Source organism: Pithys albifrons, chromosome 2 (assembly GCF_047495875.1).
Source record: "Pithys albifrons albifrons isolate INPA30051 chromosome 2, PitAlb_v1, whole genome shotgun sequence".
NCBI classification, from domain to species: Eukaryota; Metazoa; Chordata; class Aves; order Passeriformes; family Thamnophilidae; genus Pithys; species Pithys albifrons.
In genome coordinates this window covers 78,933,452-78,946,394 of record NC_092459.1, presented here as the reverse complement: position 1 = coordinate 78,946,394, position 12,943 = coordinate 78,933,452, and the positions used below count along the sequence as shown (strand labels likewise).

Genomic DNA, 12,943 nt, shown 5'->3' with positions numbered 1-12,943 from the left:
AATATGTATTTCACCCAGTTCCTTGAGTCTAGAATGAAACCTGTCATAATATCTATGATCTTATTTAAAGAGAAAAATCTACAGAAGTTTTTTAGGAGCTTTCATGTGGTAGTGAACAGTCAAGAATAGGAAACAAAGGTAGCTAACCATGAAAATGTTTTTTTGGGGGTGTAACTATTTAAAAACTTGCAAAAGGGAAACACAGGTACCCTCTTCATGCAACTCTCTCTAAAACACTTTGCAATCTCACTCAAAACTCACACATTGCCCACGTTTTGTGAATGCCTGAGCAGAATTTTCAAGAGCTAGTCTGTATGTACTGCACAGCTACTGAAGTGTGTTTTAGTACTGGTTTGTTCTTCAAATACCCATTTATAAACATGACTGACCATCTTTCGCTATGAAATATTATATATTAATATGGCCTTTAAAATTATTGGCAAATCTGTTTTCTCATGGTAATCACTCACTTCTGAAGCACAAGCTATATCATCTAATATATAATTCACTTCAGTAGAGGTAATTATGTTGATTGCAAAATCCATCAGAATACACTGGCTCTAAAAATAAGAGTGTGTATGGTAGTCCATATTTAGCAAATTGAGGTTATTAATCAGACTCTGTTCCTTGCATATCATTCATCGCCATGGTAAGTGTTTTTCAGCACCCTTTTCAGGAAGCAGGAAGCTCTGCAAAGGAAAGTAAGCAAGAACTGAGATTGGCAACAGTGTAGGCAGGAGCAAGATCCTCACTGACAGTCTCAACTGACCAGGAAGGTCCAAGTTCAAGGTAGGAAGCTGAAGCAGCATTGGTAAGTTACAGGGCTAGTCAGAGATGTACCTATAGCATAGCTCAAGCCTTGTGCCAGGGAAAGTAGCTGGGCTTAAGCACAGCTCCTGGGTGCAAGAGCCCTTGGATGAGCTGCTCGGGGCATTTACAGCTCATTGCTCAGGGCCCTGACCAGGACCTTTGCAGGGGCAGATAAATAAAGAACTAGATATGGAAATAGAGGAGCTTTTAGTTGGAGACCCTTCCTGCATATTGTACTTCTGTATGAAGCTGTAAAGGCACTATCAACACATGGGTTAGAAAAGCAGACACTAACATTCGCTGAAATTCTGTGGGTTCCTGCCTCTGCTTTGAGAGGGACACTGCCGGACATCCTCAAAGTCAGGCTGTTGGACACATACAGTTACTTCACACATGATTTGGTGCAGAAGAGGAGAGGAACCTGTGAAAGATGGGAGTATCCGTATTTCAAATCTCATTGCCCTAAAATTAGATGAACAAACCCTCATTACTCTGTGTCTTCAAATGGACTGGCTGAAAAGGAGGGTGGTTTTCATATTCTTCTTACTTTCCAAAATGCCAGTGAATTTTTTACAGAAAAGCTGAAGACTATGATAAGGAGAGTGTAAACTGGGGAACTCAAATTCCTCATCTGCTGCCAGCTTCTCATGTTACTACAATTAGCTCCTAAATAAAGCCTCAAACATGTACTTTCATAAGGTTATAGTTGTTAGCACGTAGCAATGGCAGTAAATTGAGTCAGACTAGGAATCTCCTTCAGCACTATTTTCTTCTACACTAGTGGATATGTGTACTTCCCACAATACTAAATCTTCCTTGGGCATGTTCTACCTTATCCATGGTGACACATAGAAATATTTCTGCCATAAAGAATCCAAGCCACAGGTGTTATAACCTTTAGGATCCTGAATGGGAGGGGATCTGTATATTTCAGATTTAAAAAATAGGTCTGAGGGATGAACATGATTTTTTGAATCCTGGCTAAGTTATGCTATAACAAAAACCAAACATTCTTATATGGACTATTTGCTAATGATTTGGAGCAAAGAGGCTCATTAAAATAACCCTGTGGAGAAAATATTGCAGTAGAGTTACACAGAGAAGGCAAGAGTTCTCTTAGACATCATAGTCACATGAACAGTGTGGCAAGCTAATTCATCTCTGCTGCTCCTGGTGGCCTGGTGATTGTTTTGCCAGTGTTGAAATCTGTTACCTGGAGATGCTTTTTTGTTAAAACATATCCTGACAGAAAGATGGCCAGTCAGCTACTTCTGCAGCAACCATTTTTTTGAAGGTAGCAGGAATTGCTAATCCCCAAATTTGCCTGTAGTGGGCATCAAGGAAGCTAACTAAAAGTGCCTGTACTAGAACTGTGAGAATGTGGTTTACAGGGACTCAATCAAGGGAGGAACAGGGACTTTTTCTATTTCTGCTCAGGTAGTATTAGACTGGTTGGACTAGACAAACTCTGACCCCTGGAATTCTCAGAACTGTCTACACATTTATATTAAGTATGTATTTTATTGCTAATAATTTCAAGAGGTTTAGAGATTTTTTTTCTTGTTCAATGAAATAACCAGTTTTGAAGGAACAGAGGAAAACACAATAAAAGAAGCTAAATAACAAAGATCATTCCTGAGTATCTGTTGCTGCTGTACTGATTGTGAATGCAGCCTAGGTACAAAAGGTCCAAAATTCATCCCCTAATCTTTTTATGACATTTCAGCATGCATGCTGATGCATTAGTGTAAGTGTATACTAATGCTAAATCACATGGAAACTGACCCTATAGAAACTGGCTACTGTACTTCATGTGTGACATTAATGTTTTTGTAGATATTGCAGACAAGGAAACTGCTTTGAAACCAGGGGGCATATGGGAATGCAGGGAATAGATAGAGACCATAGTGTCTTACAAGGATAGAAAGTCAAATATTATGAAAGAAAATAGAACAAATAACACACACACAAAAAGCAGAAGAAAAAAAGAGACAAAAATTGCATTAAAATATAACTTTGTTTTAAATCAAATAACACCTCTAACTGCAGCTGGAGTTCTTAGAAGTTCTTGTAATCAATTCAGTTAAAAGAACATTCACTTGAATGAGTTTGCATGCATTTGCAAGAAACTTGTCAGAAATAAATATTTCCAAGGAATTGTAAATTATAATTAGTTTTACTATCTTAATAATCAAAGCTATATCTAAAATGAGCACTTCTTTCTTCTTTGTCGTTGCAAGAGTTAGATTCTTATGTGAAGTTAATTCTCTTTGCTCCTGTAGTGGACAAGCTGGCAGTCAGGAAGCAGGAACATTCCTAATCACACCAGTAAATATGGGCTCTTTTTGCTGATTGTAGACAATAGATAAGGTTTTCTTACCTACAATGATAAAAGATTCCTCAGTCTCACACATGAGAAGATGCTCTGAAGTAATGTAGTGGGTAGATATTGCACAACAAAGAATTGTGCTGCACTCATCATTGTACTGGTGGGGGAAGCTGTAAAATATTTGGAATTGTTGTGAAGTATTTGTTACTAAATAAAGTCTATTAGAAATGTACTTCAGTATTGTATTAGCAAAGAGTCTGCTCTGTCTGAATCAAGTGGAGGAGAACAAGTCTGCTGAAGGATTTTTTGATTTATAAAATAAAGTATTTTTTTCTCATAACTAATAGATAACATTCCTTTTTTTCATTTCTCAGTCTCATTATTTTTTGTTTAAATATTGGTTATGGCAGACTAAGCTGTATAAGACATGAATTTTATCTGGAATTATTTTTTAGCTTAAATCTTCTTAGGTTGAAAGTTTGTGATTTCTAAATATAGAGTAAGAACAAATAAAACCATGTATTCATGTTCTTAAAAACCTGTTTGACTAATACAACAGCAGCTCCTGCTAAAACTCTTATACATTATGATTTACACATACACAGTTTGAAAAATGTTTTTGCTATTTTCTTTAATATGCTAGTTCCCTGGCCAGTAAAAGAACTTGATCTCAAGTATCTCATGCATTTTGCATATGATGTCTGTTGCATAAAATAGATTTTATTATTATTTAATGAACCTCTGTATCTGATCCATCATTTCAATTAGAATCCTTGTAGCATTGATCCCATATTTAAGGCTTTTTCGAGTAGAAGGAGAAATCAAAGCAAAAAAAAAAAAAGCTAGCAGTAAAACAGCCATGAAGCCTTTAGACTTCTGATCTGCTGTGTTTGTGAGAAAGTAGCAAATTCTGTGTTATTTTATTCTTTTCCAGCTGTTTACCTCTGCAAGCGGACAATGCAAAACAAAGCAAGACTAGAGCTAGCAGACTATGAAGCTGTAAGTACCTGGTAAAAAGTAAATTTCTCTTCAGGGCCTAATGAGCCTGTGAAATAATATTAAGTGTGAGAACTACAGGCATTATGTGTGGAAATTTATTAGTTATCCTCATTTTCCAACATGAGGGTCTCACAGTGCTCAGTAGTTGTAAATGGTGTTTTAGAGACTGTAGTGAAGGCTAACTGGGCAAAAGCTGAGATTTTGGTCCATCTCCAATATTACTCCGGTCAGATCACCATGCCAGGATCACAAATAACTGTTCACAAATCCCAGTTGTGCCATGAGTGTTCGAAAGCAATCATTCTCTACGTTTAAGGTTTGAATGAAGGATCTCTGAAAACAGTTCCAAAAGCACTTGATAGATGTAGAAATATGAATCTTATTCTTTAAAGTGATGCTGGCACTTGAGCCTTTTCCCATCAGCTAGATGAGAGGCAAAGAAAGAGGGTCAGAGTAGACGCACTTCCCACTCCCTGACCATTGTGCTGTGCCTCAGGCCAGGTAAGATAATTGGGGCCAGGAACAGCCTGAAAAAGAGGGAGTTTGATTAGCTGATGAGGATGGCATTCAATAAGGACAGAGATGTCTTGAATTCCGTCTCTATCCCTGCAAAAGTTCCTGAATTTTTCATGAGAATGTCTACATAAAATTCGCAACCAGCCTTGGCTCAGTGCTGAAAGCTGTACAGCTGTGCTGCTGTGACTCAGTGGCAGGATAATCAGCCAGGCCTCCCAACATACCAAATATTCCAGCCAGAGCACCATGCTGACGCACTTTATTGCTTCTTCTGGCACAAGCTTGCTCTTCAGTGTACTGCACTGTAGAGTATGCATAATTTTGTACCTACATGCTTTAGAGAATTCCCCTTCAATATACGATCCACGAGAGACTGTAATGGTATTGACAAGATCTCTAGAAAGTCTCCTCTTTACTCTCTGCAGTTTTATTTTCAGTAAGGATGGCATAGAGATACATTTGCAATGCACAGTACTGTAGAAACAACACATTTTTTGTTGGGAAGTTTACAGTCAATTTTAATTTAGTCTCAGTAAAAGCAGTGCACTAAGGTAACTAGGGTCTTTTTGGATAGAGAGAAGAATCTCAGCCTTCTCCATGTTACAGACTGAATACTGCTGACATTTAAGCTGGAGAGAGATTGGCAAAGCTCTGCTACAGACAGTGAAAATGTTCCAACAGCAGTGGAGGAAAGAATTTTGCAGTAATGAAGAACTGTAGTCTGCATTTTTTAAAATCAGAATAGCTGTGGAGGTTTGGAAGATTCCTATACTACCAAAAATGGCAGCCAAAATAGTTCAGTGGAAACTATTTGTATAGATGACTGATGGGAATTATGTGGATTATCCAGTATGGAAATGACTGCTGTTATCTTTCAGTATTAAGTACTTTCAGAACAAGAATGTTTCTTTGCATTTTTTTCAAAATTGCTCAGCCAGCACCCATTATATAAAAGTGCTCCAGAATCCCATGTTCTGCTGAAAGTTGCATCCACCCTTTTTATCAGAGTTTCAAAACTAAAATAGTCAAAATATTCCAAAGTATTCCATCTCATTTAGTGTGAAGCAAAAACTTTATATCAGGTAAGTAAGGTACATTTACACTGACACAAATACCATGACATGTATTACATCTTGATGGGGGGGAGGAGGGAAAGATAAGCCAGAAGCTGCTAAAGAGTAAAAAACTGGTAACCTAACCTACTAAAATTATGCTGTATTTTCAGGAGAGTTTGGCCAGGCTACAGCGAGCATTTGCTCGGAAATGGGAGTTTATTTTTATGCAAGCTGAAGCACAAGCAAAGTAAGTTCCTTTGGAGATGAGGAGTTCCCATTTTGTATGCCTTTTGAAGGGAAAAGGGAGGGAAAAGGGAGTGGATACTTGTTATGTTTAAAATTGTTGTCATCAACACTGTTTCTTTTAAACATCCTATGACTTTGACAGGGTTGACAAGAAGAGAGATAAGATAGAGAGGAAGATCCTTGACAGTCAGGAGCGAGCGTTCTGGGATGTGCACCGTCCGGTGGTGAGTGCTGGTGGGGCCAATGGCTCTGTGAGCAGGGCCACTGATGGATGTCAGCCTCTCTGGGGTCAGCTGGGAACAAGTAAAAGAGCAGTAGGGCCAGGAGTTGGGACTTGTCTCCCTTTTTTCAGGATCTAGAGTGTGTATGGTTTGGCTACTGTAGACTGCAGATGTGTGTGCATGCAGTTTGGGATTTTCAGTGAACGGATTTGTTGTGTCTGACTTCCTGAACTATGCCTGTCTGATTATTATTACCTCAAAGGTTTCTCAGGGTATGAGTCACACAACCAAAATTATCAGCATAACTAAAAATACCTTTAAATCATTTCGCTTCTTTTCTTTTTTTTTAATCTGCTTTTTTGCTTGCTAAACCTTTCAGCTTCACTCTAGTCATGTTTCCAAGCTATTTTTAATGCATATAAAGGTTAGATATTGTTGGCTTTGAGCTGTCTAAACAAGATTTACCTGAGTTCCTTGTCAAAATGCATCTGAAAAAAAAAATGGAAGGGTTCTTATATAGTCAACTGCCCTTAGGAGCTAAAACTTTGAGGAAGAGTCTCAATTGTCACAATAGTTCCAATTAAACTGTAAGAATTCAATAATCACATTTTTTTTTGCTTTACTACAGAATAATATCAGTTTCTCTTACCTAAAGTTAAGCTTTCAGTTTCTTTTTACATGGTTTAATATCACTACAAATGAAATCAAATATAGACTATAGCTTTCACTCTGACACTGGGAAAAGACTTTTACTGGGGGAAGTAAAATTATGTGATGATGCATGTAAAAGAATTTAATGAAATGAGAACAAATAATAAACTTGAACATGGTCAGCTTACATTTGTGGCTGTGGAACTGAAGCAGTAATAGAAGAAATGAATTTTTAGGTAGGATTTGGAATGCCAGGTAGAGAAAATCATTTGAAGTGAAAGATTCAAACCACAGGCAATAGATGAAAGAAGACTGGGACATTATTGTCTCATCACGGACATGAAAGAAGGAAGGAGGACAGAAAGCTATCTGCCATCTGATGTTGATTGGGGCTACATATGGAATAGACACAAAGTTTCTGTGGACCTGAGACATTTGAAGGTACAGAAATCTTTTAGATTTGCTGTAGAAATGGATCTAAAGGTTTCGAAACTGGGAATGAGATGTTATTTCAGAGATGAATTGCTGAAACTTCAAGAGAGTTAAAGGGACCAAGACAAGAGGAAATTGAATCTGATTAAGAACTTTGGCTGAACTGTGGATAAATCTGCCTGGTCCAGCAGATGTTTTTAATCTGCCTGTAAACATACCTAGGAAATATGAGAGGCAAAAGACTGGCTTACAGTCACCAGTGTAGGATCCTGGCTTTAGGAGATATAAATGGAATGGAGAGGTTCATACTTTGCCTACCCTGCTTCTCTCATGAGTCATTGAAATAATATTTTTGAATACACTATTATGAATTTACTGTCACAGTAAAGACCAGAAGCTTCTATTGAAAAGAACAAAAGACAAAACATGAACAGACTGAAAAGAGGAAGGTGATTCTAGAGATAATTACAATTTGTAATGTCTTTTCAAGCTCCCCCAAAACTCCCAGAAATGCTGCTGCAACCCTAGGAAGCTAATATTTTTAATATATTGCTTTTAAAATCATTTAGGTAATGTTTGGGTAACAATCTGGGTATAATGCTTATCTTTATTTACAATTTTTCAATTTTTGATTAAAATTCAGAGGCTAAGGGCAGTGGTGACATAGTTCAAAATCCACACCAATGTAATTTTTTTCTTTTTTAGTGAAAATGAATTTTGAGGACCAAATGTTTTATTATTCCTTTTTTGGGGGATGTTTTTTTTGTTTTGTTTGTTTTGGGGGTTTTTTGAGTAAATAAATATTTTTTTTCTGGACTTTCCTGTAGGTATCCTGGTCCATGTTTTCTTTATTTCTCACCTACCTGGCTCCAGTGCTGATTCAGAACCTTTACATGTAAAATATAATCTATGAATATTACATTTGCACTGTATTTCAAAAGAGAGGTACTTTAATCTGATGAAAGGGACAGAAGAGAGAAGCAAGCCATCAGTCCTAAAGGGCAGTGCAGCAGTGCACTACAGGAATGGTAGATATGAAAAGAGAACAGCTTCATGACAGTGAAAGCATGAGAGTGTAGATGAAGAAAAAGAGCATGATTTGGGTATCAGAAATGTCACTGTGACTGATAAGTTTAAAGTAAATTAAATGAACCAAAGTCTTTTTTGGCTCAAAAAAGCACTTTATTTCATAGTTCCCAAGTCAACCCTGCAGGTGATTGTAGAGGTCTTAGAAGATTTATGCCATAGTCAGAGAGACAGACAAGTGCTTTAAAGTCATCATGGCTCTTACTTTCTATCAGTTGACTGGCTAGTGTCCATAATTTTTTCCTAGGTTTTCAGACTGAGATGATGCCTGAAGATGAATCAGAGAAATTTGATTTGGAAAGGACTTTTATTCAAATAGTCATCTTTTGCTCAGTTTTCTTCTGAGAGACAGTTAAGAGAACAGCTTTGTCATCTCACTATTCACTTTGCATTTCAATATTTATTTAATTGTAGTTTCACTATGGTTTGTTTGAGTTTGTTTTTTGTGGGGGCTTTTTGGGGTGGTTTGCATGTGTGGAGTGCAATCTTGGTCTTTTCTGTAGCTTTATGTAGAAAGATTTTAGCGTGCAGTTAGAAAGAACATGACAGAGCTTCAACTGTAGGTACTGCCGCATACAGAGACATTCCTGAGCAAGTTTTAATCTTACTAGTTCAGGTACCAATCATAGTAAAACCCTGGAAATTTGTGTCAGAGCGAGCTGTATAAATTCCCTTGCAAGGCTGAGCAGCAGACCTAGGATAAAGTCCATGCTATTATTTCTAAGGTAGAGCCATTACCTAACATAGGTCTGAGATTAATATTATTCACATATAGTGTTGCATTTCTTTTTTTGATGGCAGAGTGACTATATCTGAAAAGTGTTTCTCTTCTTTCCACCTGCCTAGCATGTGTACTCTTTTCTCATTTTGAAACTTCTATCAATAACAGACTGTGCAAGTAAGCAAAAATTGGTTAGGAGGATTAGGGTATTAGTCAAAAATGAGTAACAAATCAATCTAAATTTTGGAAGTGAGTTCCTTCCAGGAGAAAGAAATTAAGAAGCTGTTTTTGTTCCAAAAGAAATGTCATGCTCCTGATTAAAGTCTTTGTAAGAGAACTTACAGCTTTCCTGAATTATTATCTCCTTTTAAACCCCATAATCTTCCACTCACTAAAAAGGGACAAACAGGTACTAAAGCAGTAAATCCTCTGAAACTTTCTCAAACCCACATCAAATACAGTCTGAGCAGAGTAGCTGCTGCTTGCTCTAAAATTAACTCTTTTAGGTGACAAACAAGACAGCTGATGTCTTGCTGCTACAAATGATTCCTTTTTCTTCTGGAGTTTTACATTCATGCAATAAAAAAGGCCTTTTGGGTACATGTTGGTATTCAGATTAATTCAGAAGATAATGGGGGGAGTATGCTTTTCTCCTGAAAGTCATCTGTATAGTTCGCTGAAATAAGTTGAAAAAAACTTTTCATTTTCTCTAATGCCTCTGACCTTTGTCATCAGTCAGAACGCTGTTTGCATTGCAGTTGCATTTCACAGGTTTGTTTGCAGGTGTTTTTAAAAGGAATATGGGAGATACCTACCAGATGTGCTAGAAAAGTGCACTGGTGTGTGTTCCTCTCCAAAGTTTAAACTCTGGCTATGGTTCAGTTAAATTGTGATTTAATAAAGTATGAACATGTGTCGAGATGTGATCCAGTCCTTCCATTCTGCCCTTTGTAGCTTGGTTAAACACAATCCACAGGACTTGTATTCCCATTACTGGTTTGCTGAATGATGGGAATTACTTTGCTTTGTAAAAAAAAAGGATAGAAAATCTTGATAAGGGTTGGACTCAGCTTTAAAGGTTTTTTCCAACTTAAATGATTCCGTAGTTCTATGAAAATATTTGTGTGATTTAATACAGGAAGACAAAGTATCCAGGTTGGGTATGTCTGGTAAGGACAGCCCAGTGTTTTCAGCAGCAAAGGGTGGGTTTAGGAAACTAGGAAAACAGGATTTATCAAATATTTTAAACTTTGTCACACATCCCACACCTTTTGCTTCTCCTTCTCTTTATAATAATCTCTGTCTGAACATGACCTTCAGCATCTCAGCCAGTAGGTAATATTATCAGGTGTTGAGGGACAGGCAGTGAATACTTTTGGTTTTTAATGATTTTTGCATCCTGCCCTTCAAGATCAGCTTCAGAGACCTGGCAAAACACTGAATTTAACTTGGTTAAGGTGGCGCACTCCTGCATTTCACATTGTGTGTGCTAGACTTTTCTGGACCAGTCATTTCTTTAGCCAGAGAACACTTCTCTCTGCTTTGTCATATTTTCAGAAAGTTTTAAAACATCTTCAGGAAGCACATGTGAATCATGGCATCCATCTTCTCTAGGGGTATATCAACATACAATTTTCATGCCTCCTTTTGCACCTGTTTCACCATATATCTTTGTGAGGAAGTGATCTCTCAAGCAGACAGAGAATGCAGCCAGACCAGCAATTGTTACTCTCAGATAATTGCACTTTTGGTAATGAAACAAAGCCTTGTAAAATGTTTTAATTTCAGAAAATGGTTATAATGTTTATGATTCATGTTTATGAACAAACTGAATTTTTGAAAGTTAAAACTGAGAGTTGTGAAGAGGTCACAAATTGTGAAATAACTGATTGATGAGAAGGTGGAAAAAACAGAAAAATAAGATGGCAATATGTTTTTAGTCAGACCCAGATATGTGAGCAACTATGAAAATAAGCTGACATAGTAAGAATACGGATTTTTTTTAATAAGTTCAATATTTATACATTGATTTTTGTATCTGTGTGAATGAAATTTGCTGGTTTAATCCAAAACATTTTGTCAAGAATCTTTTTATAAGTCAAAAGGCATGTAATCAATTTCTAATTTCACGTATGTTTGCCATCAATATTTTCAGAGATGTGTGTCAGAGTTTCCTGTAGTTACTTCTTTTCAAATGAATAATCTCAATTCTTTGTATGGAATCTGTAAAACAGCAATTTCCTGCCTTTTGGGGTAAAAAGAAAAACCCAAAAAACAACACACAACAAAAAACCCAAAACAAACAAACAAAAAAACTAGAAAGCAATAATGAATCTGAGTACTTAGCACAGGAGTAACAAACCAGAAAAATTTAACAGGTTTTCTTGCAGTGTCGCAAATACTGAACTCCTCACAGACACAAAAATCACATTAATATAACCTTAAATAAAACTAATACTGCTGAAGCACCACTGGAATAAGTACAGTGGATCTATTTCCTGTACAACAATTTCAGGTTCTGAAAACCAGTCCCTACAAACCTGCAAAGGCATATCAAAAATTAAGAGTAATTAAGAATTAAATTAATTTACAAAAGAATTAAACATATAACTTCAGTGCAGTAGTATATTCTTTGGTACAGCTTCTTATTTAGTTTCATGTGTCTCGTCTCAAAAATTAAATTTTAATATACTTTTCATATGTGTTTTGCATATTATTTGATTCTCTGGCACACAGACTACTATAAGATTTCTTTTAAAAAAAGTTATAAAATCCTGTTCCCACAAGGTGAAAGCCCAGCTTTGAATAAGATCTGTCCTTAAACAAGTATGTATGTGAGAACATGAAACTCCCTGTCAAAATTCAAGAAGTTTTATCTCCTATGGATTCTTTTAATTGTTTCATTGTTATTCATTTATTTTAAGTAGGTCCTTGGTTTGCTCAGCCAGTGGAATTCCTTGTGTGCCTGATACTACTCAGGGAAAAGAGCTGAACTCCAGTTTGAGAAGGCAAAGTTGAAAGAGAAAACTGGTACAGCGTAGGTTTCTTTTTTGAAAAGATGCTAAAAATCTTTGACATTTTAAGTGATCCTAAATTCTATGTTGAGTGAGACTTCCTATCTTTTAGTCTGAAAATCATCTGAGTTTTACTTTACTGCAAACATAATTAAAGCTTGATCAAGCTAATTGATCAAATGTCTCTCCTTTGTCTGATGGTCTTTGAATCTAATTTGTCTTGTCCAAACAAGAGAAACAACTCACAGTTAAACTTTTATCCATTAATTTCACACCTTTCCATGTTTTGATTAGGTCCACTGAAGAACAACAGTGGAACTACTGTTATCTTGATAGTAGTCAGTGATCTTTAAATAAATCCTTGAATAAAGCATATATGGACTTTACTAATTGGTCCAATGGCAAGTTTTCTGTCCTTCCTGTGAGGCTGTCCATGGTGCATTTAACTGATGCATAAATGCAGAATTCATTATTTCCCCATCAATATATTTCTTGTGTATGATACAATCAGGTTTATTGCTCATTCATTTCAATTAAATTAATAAGTCTCTAACTTTTTATTATTTATCTCTATTCTTTAGTAAGTCAAAATGAAATCAACTATCTAGGACATATATTGAGGATTTAAATTCATTTTACGTTATCTGCATAATTCACTACTAAAGCCTTCAACAGAACACTTAATCCTAGCAAAGTTTTGATTAATTATTATGAATTAAGACATTCCCTTCCTTTGAAAGAAGCAATTCAATAAGATTTGACACTGAACATTCTGTGACCTGAAATATCAGTTTAGTAAATGAATAGGAAAAAATGAAAAGCTGTATTTACTTAATTAAAAGCCAGTAGGTTTTACATCATTA

The 12,943-nt window shown here is 36.3% G+C and overlaps 1 protein-coding gene across 12 annotated transcripts in view; it reads left to right on the top strand.

The window, feature by feature from the left end:
• RGS7 (regulator of G protein signaling 7) overlaps window positions 1-12,943 on the top strand; it is a 269,020-nt gene that overhangs the window by 203,655 nt on the left and 52,422 nt on the right. For all 12 annotated transcript variants that reach the window (XM_071549622.1, XM_071549613.1, XM_071549612.1 and 9 more), the window contains 3 exons: window positions 4,074-4,138; window positions 5,880-5,956; window positions 6,098-6,179. In XM_071549622.1, coding sequence (XP_071405723.1) covers window positions 4,074-4,138; window positions 5,880-5,956; window positions 6,098-6,179 — 224 coding nt within the window. The remainder of the gene's footprint in view (window positions 1-4,073; window positions 4,139-5,879; window positions 5,957-6,097; window positions 6,180-12,943) is intronic.